This window comes from Sarcophilus harrisii, chromosome 4 (assembly GCF_902635505.1).
Source record: "Sarcophilus harrisii chromosome 4, mSarHar1.11, whole genome shotgun sequence".
Lineage (NCBI taxonomy): Eukaryota > Metazoa > Chordata > Mammalia > Dasyuromorphia > Dasyuridae > Sarcophilus > Sarcophilus harrisii.
Genome location: NC_045429.1, coordinates 270,072,097 through 270,097,407, shown reverse-complemented (window position 1 = coordinate 270,097,407; position 25,311 = coordinate 270,072,097). Strand labels below are relative to the sequence as shown.

Sequence of the window (25,311 nt, the reverse complement as noted above, 5' to 3'; positions counted from 1 at the left end):
ACTGCATTCTGTGATACCAGAAGTTTTTAGTGAGTAGCAAGTTGTCAATACTAAATTTGTAGAATTATTGCTCTTCTATTGGTTATTTTTATTTTTTCAATAAAACATACTATTATCACTTCAATAAAACATACTATCATCACTTCAGAATATGCCTTTGAAAACACATCTGCTTCTGAAACTTTATGTTCAAAATTTTTTGTAACCTTTTTTTTTTCCTATCAAAGAAAATAATTAGAAAATTAATTTTCCATCTAGGTGGATAGTCACACAGTGGGACAAAAGAGACCGGCTACAAAACAGCTAACTAAAGGAGCTTTGTAAGTTTACTTCTGACAAGTTGAATTTACTTTCAGATAATTTCGCCAGTTTTCCTAGTTTCTATCATAATATAAACTTTAGAAGTCAAGTTTAAAATCTCAGGTAGATATATTTTGAGATTTCCTGATTCTGCATTAGCCTTTTCAAAAATTATATATTTGAAAGTCTTTCCTAAAATGTGTGATTTCACTGATAATATCTTCCTTAGGAGATATTGGGTTATCAAATGATATTTGTTAAATCCTGGAAAGTGATTAATTATCTTTTACTGTTTACTGTTTTGTACTTAAGGCTAATAGTTTAGGCTTTTAGAGTTCTTATTCTGAAGATCCTATTGAGCATGATTAGATAAACAGACTTTGGGGTTGAGAGCAGAAGAGTCAGCCCAGATAATATTTGTTGATTTGCTTATGAAGGATATGAATTTAGCTAGATGTATGTGCTATATGTATATTTAAACCTATGCAGATAGTTTTTTGGAGTGTCATATTTATCTGAAACCAAGGTCATTTAAATGTTTAAGTCTTTAGCAGGCTTTGAGAAACAGAGGATAAACTCCCAATACCTTCAGTTTTATTGCATTTACACAGTATTGATCACAAGGATGATACCAAATATCACCAGTTGCCTATGGAATGGCCCAAAGACAGATCTCAAGCTTTTAACATACTTATTCATTGTCTTTTCCCAAACTCCTCTCCCTTCAAGCTTCCTTATTTTTTTGAAGACCTCACCATTCTTTGATTCTCCCAGATTTGTAATCTTAATGCCTTCAACTCTTAATTCTTCCTTACTCCATGTTTTGAAGTAGTTGCCAAGTCTTTTCTTTCTCCCTCCACTGTCCCCTTCTTTTTCATTTGTCCTTTCCTCTTCATTCATATAGCAACTACTTTAGTTCAGCCCTTTTCCCTTCTCAATTAGACTTTTACAATGATCTGTCTTCCTCAAACTCTCCAGTCTAATTGATCATCCAAATAACTGCCAAAATAATTTTTCTTAAGCACCTGATTTGAAATTTGCTGTTCTCCTGCTACTTAGTAAACTGCTGACTCTCTTCTAGAATGAAAATTACATCCTCTTTTTAGATTTTGAACCGCTTTCTGTTCTGAAGTCAGCCTATCTTTCCATCCTCATCTTACATCACTCCCCTTCTCTCATTCTATGATCAGTCAAAACTGGCCTGCTCTCTTTGTTCTTGCCACATGATTCTCATCTCCTTTATGCCTTTGGATCATCTCTCCCCATCCCTGGAAAGCCCCTCTACCTTGTACATTCCCTCTTATCATCTTAGACATCATTCAGATACTGCCTGCTATGCTAACTAATACCTTTCCTGATCCCCTGATGTGCTAGTGCTCTCCCTGCTAACTGACTGTACTTAAATATTTTGTATTTAAGCTTGTTAAGTATTCTATATTTTGGTGCCTGTTGTTTTTCCCAGTAGGGATTGTTTGATTTTTTTTTCTTAGATTCCCCAGCATCTAATGTAGTGAGTGCCTGGGACATAGTGAATCCTTTTGATGAATGTTTGTTGATTGCTCATACAAGATAGCAGATAGATGAATTAGAATATTATTAGAATATTAGAATTACTCAGAAATTTATTATTATTAGAATAACTCAGAAATCTCATAATATTTGCATTATTGTTAATCCTATTTATTTTTATGTAAATGTGACACTGTGGTTATATTTCTCAAAGTGGTTTTGTGTTAATATTGGAAATTTATCTCTTAAAGTATTCTTCAGCAGTTACAGAAGGATCAGACCCATGCTGTGACACCAGATAAAAGCCAGTTCAGGTCACTAAATGATGCGGTCCAGAGACTCCTTTCTTATCATGTGTGTCAGGGATCCCTGCCAACTGAAGAGGATTTGAAGAAAGGTAAATAGCCCTTCTGCCTGAGACAACTCATTCAATGCCTAAGGCCAATAGAATTTCTAAGAGGATGATGGAGAATTTTAGAACTCAGTATAGAAAGCTTTCCTTTGAAAAAACCCTACTCTGGAACTGACTGGCCCCTTAGAAGCTTATTGGTATCCATGTTAGTGAGAAATCTCTGGGATTTGTGAAGTGCCTCATCCCATTCTTCTTGCCCAAGGCCCAGAAGTGATGTCTCTTGTGGGCAAATCCCTGCATATGAAACCAAAGCCTCCTGGTCATCATGCACACACAACTTACACTGACTCCGTCCTTGTTCTTGGTGACCCCACTTTTGGCTGGATGCTTAGAGCTCCAGAATTACCTGCCAGGTAAGTAAGATAGCCAGAAGGAGCAGTGGGACCTTCTGGTAGAGTGGCGCCGGCATGGGAGCTGGCCAAAGATCACAGGCCAGCTTGTGGGTCCCAGCTCCAGGTGGCCCCCACACCACTTCCTCCCCCTCGCACTCAGGCTGACACTCTAAGGGCTGCTCCCCTTCGGGAGTCTGCCTCCGTTTCACCCCACTGCTTGATCCCAGCTGTCCCCAATCCTTATGCCGTCTGGCTCTGCTCCGCAGGGTTGGGCTGTGGTCGGCATGACTTCTGCTCCGCCTAAAGCAAAAAGAGCACTGGCTCTGGAGTCAGAGGGCCAGGGCTTGGATCTTGCCTCTGCTCATGATGCTTGTGAGACTCGAGTGAACCATTGACTCTTTGGGCCTCAGTTTCCTCATATATAAAATTATGGATTTGAACAAGAGAGCCTCCAAGCTCACCAGTCTGAATAGGAGACTCTGGGTTCCTGTGAACTAAAAGGAGGTCAGGACCAGAGAAGCAGGGTAGAGTGGTGGAAAGGGAGGATGAGAGGGAGGAAAAGGAAAAGTACAAAGCTGTAACCCTGGAGATAGGACCCTTTAGTGCAAGGTTCTGTGGGGAAGGGAGGAGGGAAACGAAGGAGCCTAATGTGTGCCAGACACAGTGCTAAAGCCAAGGATGACTTCATGAAATCCTTTCTAGCCTGAAGAATTCCTGAAATAAGTGCTGTCCTGGAGGATGAAAACTCTTCTGTCTTTTCTCTTTTTTAGTGGATAGTGAATTTGAATCAGTTGCTACTCAACTCCTCAAAAGGACCCAAGCTATGCTTAACAAATATAGATGTCTGCTTATAGAAGATGCCATGGTAAGACCTACAAGCCAGGTAGATTTGTTTACAGAAACATATTGCATGTCATACAGCTGCTTTAGAGATGAATAACCCAAAGAGACAGCATGCTTTCAGACATGATTTTTCAATTCAGAAATTAAGAGATGATAGATACATTTTTTTTCTTTCTTTATTGATGCCTTCTGTTTATACATCACTACAATTTCCTGTTATGCTCTCTCCCTTCTTTCCTTTGAACATTCCCTTGTAACAAAGAAAATCAGTTAATTAATTAAGCTGACAGATACAGCAGCAGCTATATCTGACAGCTTTTGCAACATTTTGCAACTACCCAATAGTCTCCTGCCTCTCTTCCAAGAGGAGGGAGATAGTTCCATGCACAGATGAAATACTGGAGATCTTCTGAGAAAGACTGCAGGTACAGAATATAGTGCATTGGATAAAAGTTTTTAAGGAATAAAAAAACCATGGAAATGACTTGACAAAATTAATCTTAAATCCTAGTTAAGTGGAAAAGAAAACAAAGACCTTGGGAAAAGATGGTAAGCCAAATCCCCTTTGAGAGTCCAAGAACTTCCTTTAAGTTATAAATTATTTTATGGATGATGCAATATCAACAGAGATACTTTTCTCACATGAATATTATTATCAGAGAAGTTCTTAAGCCAATGATGATAAAATGATTTTAGGAAAATCTCTAAAACTAGGAGAGAATTTTTTCTTAACTTGAATAGCTATCAATAAAGCAAAACTGATCAAGTTGGAAGAAGCATTTAAAAGAGGTAAGAAGCTTTATCAGTGTGGTTGAACTGTTCTCAGATGATTGTGGTTTAGACAAGTCTTGAAATAATCGAATAAAGGAGAACAATTTAAACAATATTGTAAAAACAACTTTAAAAGACTTTAGAACTCTGATCAACACAGAGGAATCAACCACACAGTTCCAGAGACCTCATGATGAAACCTTCTGCCCACCTCCTCCTCATAGAGAGTTGAAGAATTCAAGAGTTCAGATTAAAGCGTATTTTTTGACCTAATTAATGTGGAAATTGTTTTGCTTGACTATAAGTATTTGTAATGGGTCTTGTTGCTTTCTCAGTGAGTGAATGAGGTAGGAAAGGAATTTGAAAATGAAAATGAATTTGAATTTAAAAAGAAAAAAATATATAATACTTGCGCATTTCAAAGAAAATCCATGAAATTACCTGTTAAATAAGGACAAAAATTCTGACTTTTGTTGAAGTCAATTAAAATTCACTGTAAGGAATTTAACACATAAATTATGACAGAAGATGGAGTAAAAAGAAGCAATATAAGAAACTGGAAACTAAACCTTTGTTATTTTATTCCTCCCTTTTGGATTTGAAGACATGTTTAGAAATGATTTAAAGGTTTGTAAAATGATTTTGTTTCTTGTTTTTCAGCGGATCAATCCTTCTGCTGAGATGGTGATGATTGACAGGATGTTTAATCAAGAAGAAAGAGCTTCTCTTTCCCGAGATAAACGCCTGGCCCTTGTAGATCCTGGTAAGCAATATCAAAACTTTTTTTGGTAAGCAAGTCACAAAACTTTTTAACAAGAGTCTTTATCTGAATTAAGTTGTGAAAACTGAATAGGACAATGAATAATGTTGAAGAAAGTATTAAATAAAAAAACTCCCAGCACCCTTTTCAGTTTCCCTGAAAGCTCTGTGTTCTTTAAAACTTAAATTTCATTTTAAAATTCTGTTTGACCCTTGTGATTAAATTATTTTCATATATAAGATTCCCAACTTCTTAGCCACACTCAAATACTATACTAACTCAAAAATTAGTTAAGGAACTGTGCCAGGTAGAGCTTTCCTTTCATTCTTAACATTTCATTGTCACTTGCATAGATTTTTACTCTGCCCTCTTGTACTCCTATAGATTAGTTTAAATTTTCTGTCTTAGAGAAGGAAAAAAATAAAGTTGAAACAATCTTTCAGTTACTTTCCTTGTTTATTTTATTCACTACTTTGAGGCATTCTATTTTTAGAAATTTTTAGGAAGTTTTTCTATAAGTTGAATCAAAATCTAATCTAATCTATTTTTAGAAGTTTTTAGGAAGTTTTTCCATAAGTTGAATCAAAATCTAATCCATAGCCCCTCTGACTTTGTATGTAGTTGTCAAGATCTCCTATGACAAAAACAAAAAAAATCATCTCTAGTGATAGACTCCTTCACATTTAGCTAGAGAGATCCCTGGCCAGCTAAATAAATAATTCATCACCAGGTGTTGACAGAACAGAGCCTTGAATAGAGCCTTTGTCCTGCTTTAGAGCTGACTCAACCTCAAATGAAACATTGATCTTCTTAATATGGATATTTCCTCTAATAGTGCATATCATAAGTTACCTCATCTTGTACTCCTCTTATTTATATCCTCCAATAAGTTCTACCCACAGGGTCCACAAAGTGCACTTAGTTGGCCCCTTTTTTTGTCATGGCTAGGATACCAGCAGAGCATGTGTACTGTCAAGACAGTAATGCCTGTTCTTGCTGTAGCCCATCTTTTTTGATGACATCCTTCATTTCTCTTCTCATTTGTAATTTCCTATTTGTGTGATGTGTAGCAGGCTACTCACAGCTTTTGTGTACTTGTTCTTTGCCCTTTGGACAACATATAGTTATGTTGTCCATAAATTCGGTCCATTGGTAACTCAAAAAAATTAGACCTAACTATCCACTCAGGAAAAACCAAATGGAGAAAGAATACCTGTTGCCTACACTATGCAATGCAGTTGGATACTACAATGCAGTTGGATACTACAATCTATAGTGTTTGTTTATCACTGTATATACACTTGGACAAAAATTATAAATGGACCATGAGTACATTTGGCCTAGAATTGAATAGGAAGGGGAAAGAGAGCCTTCAGGAAATTGCAAAGTTTTTTTAAGGATTCTAAACTTCCTGAAACAAAAGCTGATTTTCTTTAATACTATTAACATTTTTTAATTTAAAAAATTAAAGTTTAATCATATAAAATGTTAATTTTAATATCTGGTGTTGTTGTAGGAGTTAGAGTCATGGAATACTATCGTCTTCAATCTGACATCAGTCCATTCGTCACCACTTTTGGGCCCTGTGGGAATCAGTTAAGCCATTTCCATAGGCACGTAACTGTACTATCATCTGGTACATAACATAAAAGCAAATAAATAATCTTGCCAAAATCTAGCTATATCTATGAAATTCTTCCGACCTACTAGTTTAGTAACCAGTCTAAAAAAAAGTATTTAAACTATGTAGCTCCTTATGTGAAAATGGCAAGATTTATTCTAACTAAACATGACAATTTTTAATGATCAACATTTCCCTTTTAAAGTACAGTACTAGAACATCCATTTAACAGTTTATTCTAGAATTTTGTTAGGAATTGAAATAAAGATAATTATAATGTAATAGTTTATTACCCTTTTGAAAATTGGAATAACATTGTCCTATAACATTTCTTCATTTTCCATAGTCTTTAAGAGATGATTACCAATTCATCTATAGATGTAGTTTGTCTATGCTTAATGACTTGATATCATTTAGAGCAAGCAGATATTCTCAGTCTTCCACTGATCTTGAGTTTCTATTCCCTATTAACAATTTTTGTTAATTTTTCCCATTCTAAAGGTTATTGTCCTTGATTGGGAAAATAGAAGCAAGGTTATCTTCTTGTAATCAGATATCATCACTACATCCAGTCCCAAATATAGTCTATCCTATTCCTTTTTGGATATTTTTGTTTCCAACATAACTAAAAAGCATTTTTGCAAGCATTGGTTAATTTGAGATGTTAGCCTTCTTGATAGGTCTTACCAAATGATGACACTTTTATATTTGGCCTAGTCTTATGTTTTTAAAATCTAAGGTCATAACCTTTGTAGTCATATTGAACTCTTTAGACAGATCCTTTTTCTTTATCCTTTGGAGTCATTTGTGTTGACATCACTGCAATCTTCTTGAGTGTGTTCCATCTCTCTTAAGCCGCGTCATAAGGAGACCATGGGACAGTGGAAAAGGTACTATCTTTGAAGTCAGGGGACCTGAGTTCATATCCTGCCTCATTACCTATGTGATCTTGAGCAAGTCATTTCCTGGACCAGAGTTTCCTCTTTTATCTTAAATGTTGGCATTAGTCCCAAAGACCTCTGATATCTTTTTAAGAGTGGGCTCTATAATCCTGTGCTCTTCTCCTTTGAGAACTCAGCCTGTGGGCTCCTCCCTCACTCTCCAAACACACTGGAATCCACTCTTCCACCTGCTAAGATACACGTCAAAATATTTGGCAGGAACAGAGCTTCCTTCCTCTGTCATCACATGTCACCAAGGTTTCTCATCATAACTAGTTTGCCAACCATTTCCTCTTCTATTAAGTCAGAATTATTCATTCTGACCACAGACCTCCTGATCACTTCCTCTGTCCTCTGTAAGATTAACTATTTCAGCAAGGCAGGTACGTACCAGCTACTCTTCAGTTAGCAGAAACCAGTCTCCAGAAAAGATGTAAAAGGTCCCATCACAAATGTATCTTCCTTCCATATTGTCTTCAATCCATAACTCATTTTCCGTTTCTTCCTTTGTTGGGGTGTTCTGAGGCATATGCCTATTTGCCTTATCAGGATCACTTCTGTTGCTCCCTCCTTGATTCAAATTTTATGCACCATGCTTCCCCACTCAGGTTTGTAGATGTACACTTGAAAATACACGTGCCTGATTTACAGTATATTCTCCATTGTTCCTTTCATTCTCTTCTTTTTGAATGAAAATGATCATTTTCATTGCTGTACTTCAGTCTGACATGTGCTAAGACTCAGTGATACCAGTGATACCTCCTGCACACTGGAAATTGAATTGACATGAGCTTTATTATTCAGTCTAATAAACATTTGTCAAGCACTGATTATGTGCCAGGCACTGTGTTTTGTATTCCTGGGAATACAAAAAGAGGCAAAAGACTCTCTCTGCCCTAAGGAGCTTACAGACTAGCTGAAAAGACAACTTGCAAACAAATATATACAAATATATTCACAAAACAAATATATAGAGAGGATAAATAATTAACAGAGGGAAAGCACTGGAATTAAAAGGGCTTTCTTTGAAAAGTAGAATTTTATTTGGGACTTACAGGAAGTCAGGTAGGGTAGGTGGAAGGCAGGTGTTCCAGGCATAGAGAAAAGGTCGAAAAATGCCAGAGCCAAGAGTGTATTGTTCATGGAACAGCCAGGAGGTCAGTGTCATTGGAACAGAGAGTATGTGTTAGGGAATAAAGTGTGAGAAGACTGGAAAGGAAGGAAGGGGATAGGTTAGGAAGGGCTTTCAAAATGACAACTCTAGAGGCACTAGAGTTTGAGAGGAGAAATGTGTGATGTGGTTGGACATATGCTTTAGGAAAATCACTTTGGTGTCTGAGTGGAGGATATTTTGCAATAGAGAGAACCTGGAGATAGTCATACCCACCAGCAGCCTATTTTCATAATCCAGTTACGAGGTAATGAGAAACTGCAAAAAGAGTGCAGAGAAGGGGACATATTCCATAGGGTTTGACAACAGCTTGATATGGGAGGCTAAGGGAGAGAGGGACCTAGGATGGCTTCTAGATTCTAAGTCTCAAGGACTGGGAGAATGGCATCACCCTCTCCAGTAATAGGGAAGTTACAAAGGGTGAGGAGGGACTTTAGAGAGAAAGATAATGAGTTGTTTTTTGGATATATTGAATTTGAGATGTCTACTGGATCCAGCAAAGGAGACTGAGAAGAAATGATCACATAAGTATGAGGAAAACCAGGAGAGAATGGTATCCTGAACACCTAGGAAGAAGAGAATATTAAAGAGACAGTGATCAACAGTGACAAAGGCTAAAGAAAGGTCAAGGAGAATAAGGCTTAGAAAAGGCCATTAGAATTGGCAACTAAGAGATCATTAGTCACTTTAGAGAATAGTTTCCAATGGAATGACAGGGTGGAAAGCAAGATTGTAAGGGGTTAAGTAGAAAAAGTGGAGGCACTTTTAGATGATAATGTTCTTTCTGCTTATATCTCCTATGAATTACCATGAATTTTCTTGCACTTCTCTGTATACCAACCTTATAATATTTGATTAGCATGTCATGATCAGTTTTCTCAGTGCTCCATTTTTAGTTTAAAATCCTTTCCATAGATGCAAAACTTAAAGCAAATATATATGTTTTCTTTCCTCTTCCCTCTCTGCCTGCCTATTTGTTTGTTTTCTGGCTAATAGCCTGTAGTTCTTATTAAGCCATGGTTTGTGGTTTTTCTTAAATATTTGCAACAGATTAATACTAGCAATGCTTTCAAAGTGTTTTTGAGCATTATTGAGCACACATATGAAGAAGGAACACATCATAGTACAACAGTTTATGTTGGAAGACTGGAATCAAATCTCAGCTATCCTAACAGTAACATGCTCTTTAAAACTCTGAATAATAAGAGGGTTAGACGAGGCAATCTCCAAGGCCCTTTCAGCTCTAAAACTTAGTGAATTTTTGCAACAAACCCTTGAGAATAGGTACTCAAGGTACAGATAAAAAAAAAATTGTTTTCCCTTTGTTTTTATCTCAATCATTTCCAAATCTGTCCACTTTCCCCAACTCCTCCAAGTTTCTGAGAAGCATCATCTTGTTACAAAGGAGAGGAAAAAATCTGTTAAGCTAAATTAAATAAAATATTACCTCATTAACTGACTATGCATATGGCATTATACACCCATCTAGTCTCAGCCCCTTTTAACAAAAGCAATAAGATGAGATATATTTATTTATCACTTCTCCAAGTCACAGTTTGGTTTATATCATAATTGTATGTATGTTGTTCAACTTTGTTTTCTGTTCATTTACATTATAGTAACAATTGTGTGTGTGTGTGTGTGTGTGTGTGTATTTTTTAATCTATTGCTTTTTAAGTTTACTTTGCATCAAATTTGTTCCATGTTTTACTGAATTCCTTATGTTTGTCTTATTTTGTGGCACAATAATCTATTAAAGTGACATGCTTGAAATTTGTTTAGCTATTTCCTTTTTTTCCCCCTGAGGCAGTTGAGGTTAAGTGATTTACCTCGGTCACACAGCTAGGAAGTGTTAAGCATCTGAGGCCAGATTTGAACTCAGGCCTTTCTGACTTCAGGGTTGGTGCTCTATCCACTGCACCAACTAGATGCCCCAGCTGTTTCTTGTTGATGGACACCTACTTTGTGTATAATTCTTTGCTTCTACAAAAAATACTGTTGTGAATATTTTTATAATGAATGGGATTTTTCGGTCTTATTTTTGTCCTCCTTGCTCAGTGAGGGATCTTGGTAATTTTTTGCCTAATTCCACTCTTGTTTTGCTTTCAGTTCTCATTGCTTACCTAGCTTCCTGGTACCCACTCACCTTCTTCCTAGAAAAGGCTTTTTGTCACCCACTTAGTCCCATTCAGTAAGGGGCTGGTTCTTGCCAGTACCCCTGGCAAGCATCCTGCATAAAGATCATCTGAAGAATCCAAATTTGTCTCAATAACTTCTACCACCCTTTTCATCTCTTCTCTAGCTTTTCTTTGTTTCTTAGACATTGGCATCTTGCCTTTGTCACTGTGTTCCTTTTTTCCCACCTTCAGTCAACCTGAGTCTTTTTTGTCTTTTTGTCCTATTATGGAGGCACTCTGTATAAGAAATTGCATGTTTATTACTTGTTACTGGGAAGGATATGTTGTATTTTCCCCAAAGTTCCCTCTTTGGGCCTCAGGGTCAGCAGCATGATCTTGGGGAAAGAATGTTGAGAATTGAAGGATCAAGTTTGAGGCCAGGCCTGCTATTTCCTAGCTGTGTGATCTCAACCTCCTCATCTGGAAACTGGAAATATGATAATATTTGTATGAACCTGTCCCTTAGTAGTAGTTGTTATTAAGAATATACCCTCTAGTTCTGGAATTCCAAGATTTAGGCAGTTCTTAAAGGCCTAAGGTAGTGTTAGAGGCAGAACACTCCCAGGCTTAAGTCTTTCCGTATCTTGAATCCATAAAACACCTCTCTAAGATTATAATACAGTAGAGAGAATTTTTTTTTTTTTTTTTACCAAGAGTTCCCTATACTAGCGAATGAATGAATGAACATTTATTAAGCACCTGTATTAATGCTTAGGAAGGATTGGGCTTGAGTTCCCATGCCAACTCCACTATTTAGTAGCTGTGTGATCCTGGGATCCTTAACCTCTCTGTACTTCAGGTCCCTCCTTTGTAAAGTGAGGAGATTGGACTCAGTGGCTTCTTGAGTTCCCTTCAACTTCAAATTTTAGGTGTGAAATGCTGTGCATATAAATAGATAAAGCAAGATCTTCTATTCCAGGAGTGGAATATAACACAAATCAGAGGATTCAGCTGCAAGTTGGAAAAGTTTGGTGGTCCTTAAGGATCTACAAACTGGGCAGAGAATAAGGGCAATGAACTTGTAGGTCCAGATAAAAAACAATGCACAATTCTCTTGAGTTTTTTTTTTAATGGATTTTATCATGTATCCTTTTGACATTCTCATTTTCTAACTGAAGAATTAACTCTTTTTTTTCCCCTAAAGTCTCATTGCAACACTTCTGTAGGCCTCATGATCTTTCAGTTCAAGGTCAGTTCAGCCATCCTGTGGACTCTTTCTTAGCTTTGCTCAATACAGTTGTTTCTGCTCCATGCCTTCCATCCAATTCTCCTACTTGTCCTAAGATGAAAGCATTTCTTAATGATCTTGCTGACCACTTTTTTAGTCTCAACAAAGCATGACTAGATTTGCTGTTGTCTATATGTGCAGATTTCTTGAAGTTCCATCACTTTTGGGGGGGAAAAGTAGGTATTCTTCATGACCTAATTCAAGCTGCTTGTACCTTGTAAAGGGAAAACCATTCCAGGCCTGATGCCTATTTTCTAAGATATTTTTAGACTTTTTCCCAAAAGTGGGGGAGGGGGAAGACAAAAAAAAAAAAAACCCAGCTGAGTGACCAGGCTTGGGGAGGGCTTTTGCCCAACTAATTGACCCACATTTCTTCAAGCCACCACATTCCAAGAGAGGTCCAAGTTTCCAAGTTGGTGCCTACCAAAACCTGCTGTTTGGTTTACCAGTCTAGACATGAAGCTTCTGAATATTCTCAGTTTGCTAACCAGACCCGCTCAAAGAATAGGAAGTAATATAATAGAGTCTGATATGTGTTCACCCTTTTCATCTTACTCACCCACCTTCTACTCATTTGGCTCCTCCTGTCTTGTCCATTCACTAAATGTCTTTCATACACAAAAGCTATAGACTCAGGTATGTTTTTTCCTACTTCCAGATGGTTATCAGGCCGATTTCTGTTGTTCCTCCAAACAACTAGATAAAGCTACAGAAGAGACACAGTTTGGCAGGAGTGACCAGCCTGGCAACAAAGCATCAAGTTCTCTGAACCTGGCAGTGACCGCCAAGGTACAAAGCAGAGACCGAGCCAAACTAGGCATGGCAGAACCAGCAAATGATGACCAGCCTCATACAGTGCCTAACCACATTATGGTCTCCCCAGGAGGGAATATTTCTAAAAAAACAGAATGCCTTGGCAAAGCCCTAAAATTTGACAAGGCAGGTACAATTCAGTTTGGGGGCACAACTGAAGAGAAGGTAGTCAGGAGAGACTCTGCTAGGGGGACAGAGTGCTCTCCAGGCTCTGAAGGCCCCCTGAAAACTTCATCCAGACTAGATCACGGTACGGACAGCCAGCGATCAAGTAATACTATTGAACCTCACTCAGAGGGGACATGTAACAATTCCCTTCAAGACAAAACTCTGCGGAATTCTCCAAAGAATGAGGTTCTACACACAGACATCATGAAAGGATCAGGTGAACCCCAACCAGATCTCCAACTCACTAAGAGTTTAGAAACGACATTCAAAAGCATCTTGGAACTCAAAAAACCCGGGAGACATCTCCAAACTGACATGGCTGGCAGTGGTTCCATCGAATTAGATTTCCCCAACTTTTCCCCAATGGCATCGCCAGAAAATTGCCTGGAAAGGTTCATGCCGGACCCCAGTGAAGGTGGTGTAGAAACTGATTCCATTTTAGAAGCAGCTGTAAATAGTATTCTCGAGTGTTAATAGAAGCAGTCCCCTGGGCAAGTTAACGTTCTCTTCTAGCAAGAACCAATGGAAAGCATCCCCTAACTCCAACCAGCCTGATCTTTCATCACAGGTCACCCTTTTAAACTCAATCTTATTCTGTGTTTGAAAGCAATACTTGTGGTTACAGGGAGATACCCAGTAAAGCTCATCCTTGTTAGAAAGCAGTCTCATAGGCCCTACACATCTCAAGTGTTAGGATAGTGCTTATGGTCATTTTTGTTTTGTTTTGTTTAAAAAAAAAAAAAAACAAAAGAAAAAAAAAAAAAAAAACACTGTAACTCAATGAGATCACAGTCCATTAGGCCCGAAGTAAAATGCTGACAATCACACATCATATGAAAAAATACTTATTTAAAAAAAAAAAAAGTCCAACAAGACCAATAGAAGCTGCTTTTGTTTTTCAGTCCCAATCCATATCCCTGTTTGAGAGTTTTGTTTTTGGGGGAGAGGGAAAGAGCAACTCCATAGCCTCAGACCTAAAGGCCACCTTGAAGCAGCAGCAGCAGCTAGCTCTCTGGCTGAAAATCCCCATGCTTTGGCCTGGGAAACCTGAACAGGAGCAGCAGGGCATTGCAGGGCTCCCTCCATCATCCAAGCCCTTTTTTAGGGCACCTGGAACAAAACTTCCTGTTTTATGGTATGTCTGTATCTGGTGAATTTCATTTAAGTTATGCTCTGTCTTTAGTCACAATAGCATGACTTGAATTAATAATGCGAGCTTAGACTCTTTAAGTGGCAAAGTGTACAGGGGAGGGAGGCCATGATAGAGCCATGATTATTATATATGTGTATATATTTAAATGCATATATGTTAACTATTGAGAAGAAAAAGTTTTGCATTTTATAATTGGATATAGTCAAACTAAATCTTTATGATGTGGTATGTTTTTGTTTGTTTGGGTTTCTTTGATTTTATTTTGAAAACCAACCCCACTAAGTGTCAAAATGCACTTTCATTTGAAAACAGTGTTATAATGTTTTAATTTATACTTTTTAAGGGGACTTTAGCTTTGTTTATGATTGTTAACTGTCAAAAATATTAGTTGCCCCAAGTAGCAATTACAATTACCAAAATACATAAAGACCAAAGTAAACCAGCTCAATCCACTGTTGAAAGGAAAGATCTTTAAAAAAAATTAGAGCCAAAGGATGCCCTTTGATGGTTTGTACTTGGCCAGTGTTCATGTTGATGATAATAGATTCTTCTTGCTTTATTTATTTTTTTTTCCTTCCAGCTCATTTTTTACTCATTTCCTTTCCTCAGAGCATGCCACTTTTGTTATTTTTGTCCTTAATGCTGTTGTATCCATCAGTTTCTCAATTGTTGCTGAACAACTGTATGAAAAAAAATTCATATATATATATATATATATATATAAAATATACACACATACATGCATATATGTATATATGCTAGTTCAAAACCAGAAACCTTTTATGATGACAGCAGTGCACTCTCCCTCTTTTATCTCATGTCTTTCTTTCCCTCTTATTGCCTATTTCTTTCTCTTGACATGTGTATCCTTTAGCCTTTACTTTATCATTTGTTGCCAAGATTCCAGACCTGTTTCAGATTCTCTCTGGGGCAGAGGCCACCCATTACTCTCATGCTGGGTGTTTTATTTTTTAGAGTGACCTGAAAAGAGAAAATAAGGTCTCTGACCATTTAAAAGAGCAGCAACTTACACTTAATGGGGAAGAGAGAAACTGCTCTTCTCTTACCTTCTCTCCTCCTCTGTTTTAATTAACCTGTGATAAAGGTAGTCCTCATAGACTCGATGGGCTATTTGCCCCCTTTCTGCATCCCTTCCTCCTCACCATAAAACTAGAAACCAGAAGATCTAGGCTGTTAAAGGATTGCCATTTTTACTAATTTGTGCCAATATCCAGGATGTGAATTGTCACAGCTCAACATTCCCCAGACCTCACCAATGTAACATATTAGACTGAGTTGGTACATTGCCAGTTTGAAATTTCTGTTTGGGCACCATTATCATAAGACCCCCTCTCACCTCACCCCACTCCAAGCCTACAAGTTCTCAAACTCCTCTTAGGAATTAGGCTACCTTTATTTCCATCAGGACTTTTACTGTAGGCCTACATACAGAGAAGCCAGTAGGGTGGCGTTCTTGAGTGAGAAGATGGATTTCATGCCTATGAACCATCTTTCCTTCCTTCTCTACCCTGACCCCAGCTGCTCCATATTTTGTCTTTTATAGGGTTTAAAAGCCCTAATATTTGTCTAGCATATGGAGAGCTTAATTTACCAAAATGAACCTTGTAAATGTTTGTGTCCTATATGTAAGTTTACTTTTTATGGACAAAGGATTCTTGATAATGACGAAGATTACAAAATGTATTTTACTCTTGTCGGATTAGGTTACCCACAGACATACACAGAGACACGTACACTATAACACATACACACACACACACACACACACACACACACATACATACACACACACAGAGCTCTCATGTGTTGAACACCTTCTGGAACAGGTTAAATGAAACCAGCCTTGGATGGCTAATATTGTTCAGGTTCATTAATCTAACCTAAGTTTTAGGACTACTTGTATTCCGTAACAAAAATCATTTTCTTTTTGTTGTTGTTGTTGTTGTGGAAAATGTGAATTTGTTATTAAGCATTTGATTTTCCGTGTCCCTTAAATACTGCCTAAAGTTAAAGCAAATTTTGAACTGGCAATTACGAAAAAAAATATTTTAACTCTGAAGAATTTAGTACAATTTGTTAGATTAGGGAGGCCTTACAGACTGACTTGACTTCAAGAGGATGTGTCCCTTATTGTCAGTGTGGTATGGACTTTATTTGCTTAAATACCTTCATTTGTATAGTATGTCTCACTTGAAATTGCTTTGTATACATTTTGTAAAAATATTTATAAAATGTTTTGTAAAAAAAAAAAAAGTATAACAAATTGCAGTTTATTTTGTTATGTTGGATAAATACTGTTAAAAGAAACCAGTCAGTAACTATATTGTTAATCCATGGTTAGGAAATGTTTAGTTGGAGATTACAAAAATGAACCAACCATTGCAATACAGCCAAAGATTTGGGAAAATGTGTAACTGTGATTGTCTTGATTTTATAAATGAGAATGGCTACATTTCCCCCTTAGCCTGCTTCTCTTCCATTCATACTCCCTCAAAAAAGTGTTCATTGGGAGTGGGAATTCTGTTTTACTACATCATTATTACTGGTAAGTGAGAGGATAAAGTTTTATAGGTAAACTTTGGCAAACAAATAGGGAAAAAGCCTGGTTATTCAGAAAGTTTAGCCATAATCACCGCTGACCCTCATCTCCACACAAAACTTTGTCTTCAGCAGACAATTTTAAGTGTAGCTGACTTATGAAGGTTTATAAAGTATTTTCTTCCCAATAAGGAACTGTGAAGGCAGGTAGTACAAAGGGTCATTATCCTTATAAGAAAACTAAGGAAACTGAGATCCATGGAGTCAGATCTCCTGTCAAAGTTCAGTGTTTTTTATACCATGCTGTCCTTCAAGTGAAGAAATAGTTGAAGCAAGGACAATCAGGAAAAAAGAGAATTGTCACAGTGGAACAGAAAGATGTTCATGGAAATCATCAGGAAATTCTTCCCCATCTGGTTTTGATCAATTCACCAGATCTGCAAATATTATGTGTCTACTCTATGCCCCAAGTTACCCCCAAAATGAGGAGAAAGGTAAAGTTTAAAAAAAAAAAAAAGTAGGACTCTCCTTTGGGATAATTAATTGACAAAATTAAGATGATGGCCTGATTTATTTCATTCAGGATTTGTTTGGTTGAAATGTACTGAGAAAAAGCTTATCATCAGATATAAAATCAGCCTTGTGTCATTCTGTATAACCATTGACCCGTCCCCTTATCTCCCAAACAGCTTGGTAGCCTTTTAACAATTATGATGCCCAACAAATGTTATATTTACGGGAACAGTATACTGGTGTCTTTGGCTGAATTTTTCTCCAGAAGTTAAAAGTTAAATAATGTCTTTAACTTAGTTTATTCACACTCACCCCTTACACACACACACACTCATTTGGAAATTAAATTTGGAAAATTAAAAGTAGAAATTAAAGACTTAGCAGAAAATCATCAGTATACATTATACAGGAATTTGATTGAGACTCCTTGCTAAATTATTTTAATTTTTTTTTTTTAACATTGATTCTGCTAACTTACAATTAAGTAATTGTAACACCAGAATGGCCCCTCACTAATCTCTACTTCAAGGACCTGGCCACACAGTGTGTTTGCTGCAAGTCATATGTAACTACACCTCTCATTATTTGAAATATTTTGGTCAGTCATTTTCAGTGATGTCCAACTCCATTTGGGACCCTATTCAAGGTTTTCTTGCAAAGATACTAGAGAGGTTTGCCATTTTCTTCTACAAATCATGTTATGTGAATCTGTGAATGAAGTCACCTTGTGGAACTCTGAGAAAAGGGCCAAATCTTTATTTCTGAGGCTTTATCTAGAAGTAAGTTTTGTCATCACTAAAGGCTTTTGTGTGTATGTGTGTGATGTTTCCAGAAAAGTAGGAGACCAACTGAGCTCAGACTTGGGTTTTAGTGCTTTTAATTTTTGGACAGGGATTCATTTTTTGGTTCCTGTTTTTTAAATGATCTAGAACCTGAGTTCAGAAAACTAAATTCTAGGAATGTGGAACTAGTTAGTAGTCAGTCATCCAGTGTAGTGAGAGCAATGAAAGGGAAAGAGAATGTAAATTTGGAGTCAGAAGGCCTATATTCATATCCTGGAGTTTCCTCCCTGTGATTTGGGAGCTGAGCTCTATACCTTACAATTTTATAAATAAGGGAAAGAGAGGAGGACAAAATACCTTCAAAATGGGTCAAGAAGATGGACCCAATCAAGCCATGTCTTCACCAGGACTTCTGCTCTGCCAAACTAGAGTGTCTTTAGCCCGGCCTTGTTCCAACCCAGCTATGTGATCTCTTTGGTGATAACAGGATCACTTGAATATTCATTTGCAGATGGAGGGCACTTGGGGACCTGGATCACAGGAGAGAAGAGAATGGACCATGGTGGAATCTTCCTGGACAGCCACCCCGGAGTGAGCTGCTCCCCTATGTCCCCACACCAAGGCCCTTGACTCCATTTCCAAAAAAGAATCTCTGGAATTATGTAAGTCACCGGGTATATATAATTCAATTTGCACAAATATTTCAGGAACCTATTGATTGCATAAAGCAACCTATACCTTGTGATATAAATAACATGCTCTCAAATTTCTCTCATTAAGAGGTCTTAATCTAATTAACAGTTACCTTTGGTACAACAAAATCTGAAAAAAAAAAAAAAAAAAGAAAGAAAGAAAAAGGGGCCCTAGAAACAAAATTCCGGATGTGCAGGAAGCAAGGTGACGGGGGAAGAAGAGGCATGGACTGGGCTCTGTCAGCCTGAATTCTAGGGTAATTTCTGTCATTGTCTGGTTCTTGTCACTTAACCTTACTAATAAGCCTGTTCCCTACCTCTAAAGTGGACACAAAGAAGGTAAATGGGCAGATGTCCTCCATCTCTCAGGATTTTTGTAAAGTGAGATTCTAGATGTGAAAGAAGTTTGGAGAGTCTAAAGTGCTGGATGAGGTAATTCTGGAATAATTTAGAGCAAGCAGTTTTATTTTTCCTCAGGTCTCCCTGTTTCACACAAGTTTACTTTCCAGCCCCCTTCCTAGTCTTCATATGTGTACATGGATCATAAATGTAGATAGAATCAGAGGGATTTGGGGAATCATCCAGAACAGTCTCCCCATTTTACAATGAACAGCCAGGCTCAAACAGGTTGTAACTTGCCAAGGGATACAGCGGCAGGACATGGTGCCACGATGCAAACCCAGGTTCTCTTCAAAACCAGCAGCCTTGTTGATAGAGCATCAGCCCTAGAGACAGGAGTTCAAATGCAGCCTCAGACCCAAAACATATCCTAGCTGTGTGACCTTGGGCAAGACACTTAACCCTAATTGCCTTGCCAAAACAAAAAAACAAAAAACCCCAGCATTTTTACATTTTGATTATTATGGGGTTGCCACATTTCTTATCAGCCCTCAGACTCTCCCTGCCTCTCTCCCTGTCTCTGTTCCTCTCCTTCCCTCTTTTTCCTCTTCTTCTTCCTCCTCCTTCCTTGTCCTCCCTCCCTCTCCTCTATTCTTTTGTGTCTCTTCCTTTCCTTTTTCCTTTCCCCTCTCTTCCTTTTCCTCTCTTTTCTTTCTCCCTCTCTCCCTTCTTTTTTCCTCTCCTTTCCTTCTTTTCCTTCCAGCTCCTCCTTACTTAGACTTCAGTTTTACATTAGGACAAAACAAAGCTCATTATATGACAGAGGAATCCCCGGATTTCTCTTCAGAGCATCTGAGTCTGGCTGCTAGCCCTGCTGCAACTTTGGAAATGTTACTTTAGAAGGCCTGTTTCTTCATCTAGAAAATGCAAGAGTTGGACTAAAATGATTTCTGTAGCCACTGCCGACTCTAAAGCCTAGGGTGATTGGCAAATTCTTGATTCATTTACCTCTACATTCTGTATGGTTGCTCCCCTTCCTTGGTTTTGTTTGTTTAATTTTTAATATAGGCCTATGACTTCATTGGTGTAGAGATCTTCCTGTGAGAAAAGATCCTTTCCCAGTATGGCTCAGGAAGCCCTCCACAGCTTAGTGTGTAAGTGGGCTGGTTTCCAATTTTTTGGTTCATTCCTCTTCAGTAAAAAGTTTTTTACATGTACACTCCAAATAATGAGTAATTTACTTGTTTGAAAATCATATACACATACTACTGTGGTTAATAATGGTGTGCATTATAAAATGTACATAGAAATAGAAATTGAAAGAGGATGAGATAAAAATGAAATCTGTTAAATCCTAGACTCAATAGGGAGCCACTAGAATTTTCCTGTGTGGGGGATTGACATACTCCTACCCATGCTTTAGGAAGATCACTTTGGCAACTGTGTGGAAGATGACGAGAAGGGCAAGAGGCAGAGATCAATTAGGGGACTATTGCAGTAGTCCAAGGACTTGATGAGGTGTGAATTCTGCATGTAGAGAGAAGGGAACAGATCCAAGAGGTAGTGTAGGGGAAGATATGACAAGATCAGCAACAGGTTGGAAATGTGGGATGAAGAATTAGGTGTCAGAGATGACACTGGGCTGTGAACCTAGGCCAGGAACTTTGGAAGATGGGGGAGGTTTGGGGGGAGAAATGAGAGTGATGCAATGCAGATCTTAAGGCTGTTCTTCCTGGGCAAATCACTCTGTCCCATCCAAAACAAAAAGGGGGGAAGGTGAGGGTGAGCATGACAGAACTCTTATTCTTCCACTGTCCTGTTTGGAGACCCCTCCCTCTAAAGGAGCACATACTAAAGCCATGCAGTAATCTTTGAGAAAAAGGGGAATTTTCTCAGTGGCATCCGAATATCTGTTGCTGTGAGTGAATGAACTACATTTATGTTATGAATGAACTTGGGGCTCAGAATGTGTTCAGCTGAGAAACCTCATAGCAAAGGAAAGTGGTAGAGCCTAGGAGTATTGGGGGATAAGGGTAAATAGGTATGGTTGTGCTGGAAACAAATCCAAAAAATGAACACAATCACATTTTCCCACACTTCCACCCAGCACTGGTTTATGACCCCTCCAGGCCTTGCCACGTTGCCCACTTTGGAGGCCACAGGCCCACACCATCAGCTAGGAGATTCAATGTGTCTCCCAGGGTTACAGGGCCAATCTGTATCGAAGGTTACCAGGCTACGCTGCATCCTACCTATGTGAAATCCAACTATTCCTTGGGAATGGTGTAGGGAACGGGCACAAGTGGATGAATGTGGATAGGCAGTGACCGGTGAAGATCAAGCGCATTCTCTGAATACCACTGTCTCCTGCAGGCTTAAAACCACTCCATAATAGCTCCAGACCCTCCCTAATTAAACTCCCATCTTTGTCACTTCTTTGATTTCCTCCTATCATATTGTACCTGCTGTCACCCCCAGCAGGTCCTCAAGATGGCTTATACATAATAGCAGCTCACATTTTTATAGCCTTTTAGGATTTACAAAGCATTTCCTCTCAAGAGTTCTGCTTAGGAAATGGAGTGGCTTAATGGATTTGGAGTCAGGGGGCTTGGGTTACTCAGCTCTGCTATTTACTATGTGTACAGCTTTGATTAACCTACCTCCCCCCCTTGGCTTAGTCCTTTGGCCACTGCATGAGAGGACTAGCCTGCGGGATAAGGTCTCTTCCAGATCCAAATTTATTAGCCCATTTTATGGATAAGGAAACACATTCAGAATTAAAATCATTCACCAAAGATTATTGAACTAGTAAATAGAGTCAGAATTTGCATCCATATCTTGGCTTCCAGCTTGACTCTTAAGCCTATCTAAGATACTTTGAAGGTACCTGGGAAGAAGTACATAGGAGATTGTGATAATTTGGAGTTAATGATAGAAAAAGAAGAAGGGGCAGTGCTTGAGATATTCCCAAAGAGCAGGTGTTCCACAGACAACTTATTTGGCTTGGGGGGATTATTTCTTTGACATAGAATCCAGGAACCATTAGAGAATGACCCAAAATGTTATCAGCCCCAGATTGTTTGGAATGTCACAAAAATGACAAGTCACATCATTGGGACAGGTCAGATCTGAACCACAGGATAACTAGAGGAATTAAGGGGATGGGGCAACAGAAACAGCTAGGAAGTACAGTAGATAGAGCACTGAGCTTGGAGGCCAGGAGGACTTGAGTTAAAATCCTACCTTTGACCTTTACTAGCTGTGTAACCCTGGGCAAATTAACCTCTATTTGCCTCAGTTTCCTCATCTGTAAAGTGGAGATAATAATAGCCTCTACCTCCCAAAATTGTGATGATCAAATGAGATTATTTTTAAGGTGCTTTGAAAACCTTAAGGTGCTATATAAATGCCAGCAAATATTATTTTATGAAGACATATTAAAAATAATAGAATTCTTTGGAGTATAAGTTTCTTGAAGCCAAGAATGCAGTTTGTTACATGTCTAGCATATCACAGGCTCTTAATAAATGATTGTTCACTGACTGATTCTTAATATTCTTCTCCCCTGGCCCTTTCAGAGACCAACACTGTGTTACGCACATAGTATTTGATGATTGATTTTGCCAGTGAGTGTTTCCATAGATTCATTAAATGGTCAGTCTTGCTCTGGATTCTGAGCCCTGATGACTTTTTGGTTTAAAAAATATATATATTCTCATAGCACCATCTGGTGGCAAAAAGAAGCCAAAGGAGACAACAGAAGGCAACCAACAACTGTCATATTAGGTGAGTGTTAAGTGTTTAATACATTAAGCATTCATGATCTTATCAGTTTATTGAATGTCAGATGTGGAAAGCCCCATTAGTACTCATCCTGTCTAGTCTGCTCATTTTTACAGAGGATGAACCTGAGTCTTAGAGAAAATTAGTGACTTGCCCCCAAAATACACAGCTAGTAAGTGGAAAATTAGGGATTTGAGAACCACTTCTATTACAACTAGAACTTCATCTTTATTACTTTGCACGGAGCCTAGATGCTGAGTCAAGATCAGCAAGTCCATGTAGCCAATGCCAGCAAACCTGGTCTCTAATCCAACCTCTTCCACCAACTATGTAACCATGGGCATCTCATTTTCTGCTCTGGCTCTCAGTTAACGCATTTATAAAACATGAGGTTGGGCATCTTTCCATTCTAAGGTCCTTTCCAACTCTGACCAGTAATGATGATGCTAATGTCTGTTTAGATATTTGACTTTCATAACAAACACAACCCCTACCCTCCAGGTGTCAATTCAATCAAACCACTACCTTGTATAAGGCACTATGGAGAAGATGGAGATGAGGAGATAGCTAAGACTTCTGTTTCCAAGGAGTTTTTGGTCTAATGCAGCCTTTCTATATTAAATGGATATTCCACATTCACACAACAAATCAAACTGAATCAACAGAGAGGTACTGAATGCCCAACTCTGGGCTAATCTTTTGGTTGGAGACAAAGAAGTGTGAGCCCTACTGCCTTGTTCTCATGGGGCTTAGTCTACTTGGGAGAAGACTACACTAATGAAAGAAACAGAAGACACTGTGTTCCTAAACTGAGGAGCATGGACATGATAACCATGCCTTCCAGTCCAAAAGTTTAATTGGATAGAAGAGAACTCACTTTGATAAGAAATATACTTTGCTAGAAGTATACTTTGGTTTTGTTTTTTTTTTTTTTTAAATCAGTTCCATCTTGGGAAAGCCACGGTATATATAGCTTCCATTGACATAAACTATAATTGTTATAGGGTTTCAGGCATGAGAGTGTTGAAAGATGCTTATTGAAATGGACCACCGTTTGGGGAGGAGCCATCCATCATTTCCTCTGGCTTCTGGCATCCACCTTGGAGACAAATAGCTAGAGCCTTGGGATGGCCTTCACTGAGCAAGAGACAAAGTTCTTACCAGCCGATATAATGATGATTACTGTGTTCTGATTAGCTAGAGGATCAGAGATTTTCAAATGGGGTTGTAGGAGCAGGGAAAGATTTGTGGTAGCAAATGTAGGGAGCCAAAAAAAGGGAATATGGAAGATGACCATGGAACAGCCAAGCAGATCAAAAGGGAAATAGCATTTCCACACTGATCTGGAAGCAAAGAAATAATAGTTTCTATCAAATAATAGATGATATTTATATAAACTGTTGTGACCAGCCTGGGCAATGGCTGGTTAAAACATGTGTCCTTTAAGATTTTGATTATGTGTTCCTATATATGGACAACACTGATTACTCTGAGTATTCCATAATAAGGTCACCTTGTCCCTACTACTGCCTTTCCATTGGTCTGGCCAACACAATCTCTCAGGTCATATGACTCCCAACTCCTGAGACTGAGTGATGTTGAAGGAAACAGGAAACCTTGTTAAACTGGGTTCACTAGAAATTTATATTATCTAATTTAGTTCAACTAGACATTTCTTCTATTCAGTTATTCTCTATCCTCACAATGGCAACTGTTTCAAACCTCCTTTTTTATTTTCAGCCTCTCTCCTAAGAGTGTGTGTGTGTGTATGTGTTTCATTTAGAAAACTGAGGTTATCCTTTTGAGTTCTGTCTTCTGCCATAATCTCATCCCTACATCATTTTCCACTACATTCTTAAATACGTCATCTTTCTTCTTGCCAATGCCAGCTTTTCTACCTCTACCTTAATCCCATTCCATTCCATCTTTAGCAAATGGCTTACCTTTTAACAGCTCTCTAATCTTCAGTCTCTTCCTAAATATTGATGGTTCCTTCCTAATGTCTACAAACTACACATATCCTCTATCCTTAAAAAAGAAAAAAAACCCTCTCTACATTGTACCATCAGCACTAACATTCTGTATTTCTTCTTCCCTTCTCAAATTAATTCCTATCCTCTCACTTCTAAACTGTGATCTGGCTTCTGACCTCACTCTCCACCTAAATCTATTCACTTCAAAATTACCAGTGATCTCTTAATTACCAAATCTAATCACAATTCCTAAGGACTGATGTTGAAACATACTATCTACAGTTGATAGAATCATTACAAATTGAAGCATATTTTCTTCTCTTTCTTCTTTTTGGATATGTGGGAATTTTTTTTATGCCTATATTTGTAAGAGCAACTGGATGGCACAATGGATAGAATGCCAAGCTTGGAGTCAGGAAGATTCCTCTTCCTGATTTCAAATCTGGTCTCAGTCAGTTACTAGCTTCGTGA

The 25,311-nt window shown here is 38.1% G+C and overlaps 1 protein-coding gene across 7 annotated transcripts in view; it reads left to right on the top strand.

Annotated features, from left to right (window-relative positions):
* Window positions 1-18,835, top strand: part of BICRAL (BRD4 interacting chromatin remodeling complex associated protein like) — a 110,602-nt gene extending 91,767 nt beyond the window's left edge. For 5 of the 7 annotated variants that reach the window (XM_031964831.1, XM_012549088.3, XM_031964832.1 and 2 more), the window contains 5 exons: window positions 259-320; window positions 2,061-2,206; window positions 3,324-3,418; window positions 4,828-4,930; window positions 12,724-16,627. In XM_031964831.1, the coding sequence (XP_031820691.1) occupies window positions 259-320; window positions 2,061-2,206; window positions 3,324-3,418; window positions 4,828-4,930; window positions 12,724-13,520 (1,203 nt within the window). In that variant the 3' untranslated portion in view covers window positions 13,521-16,627. Of the gene's footprint in view, window positions 1-258; window positions 321-2,060; window positions 2,207-3,323; window positions 3,419-4,827; window positions 4,931-6,443; window positions 10,471-12,723; window positions 16,628-18,564 lie in introns of those variants that run through there. The other 2 variants (XM_031964837.1, XM_031964836.1) reach the window with 2 other exon arrangements.
* Window positions 18,836-25,311: the final 6,476 nt, after the last annotated feature.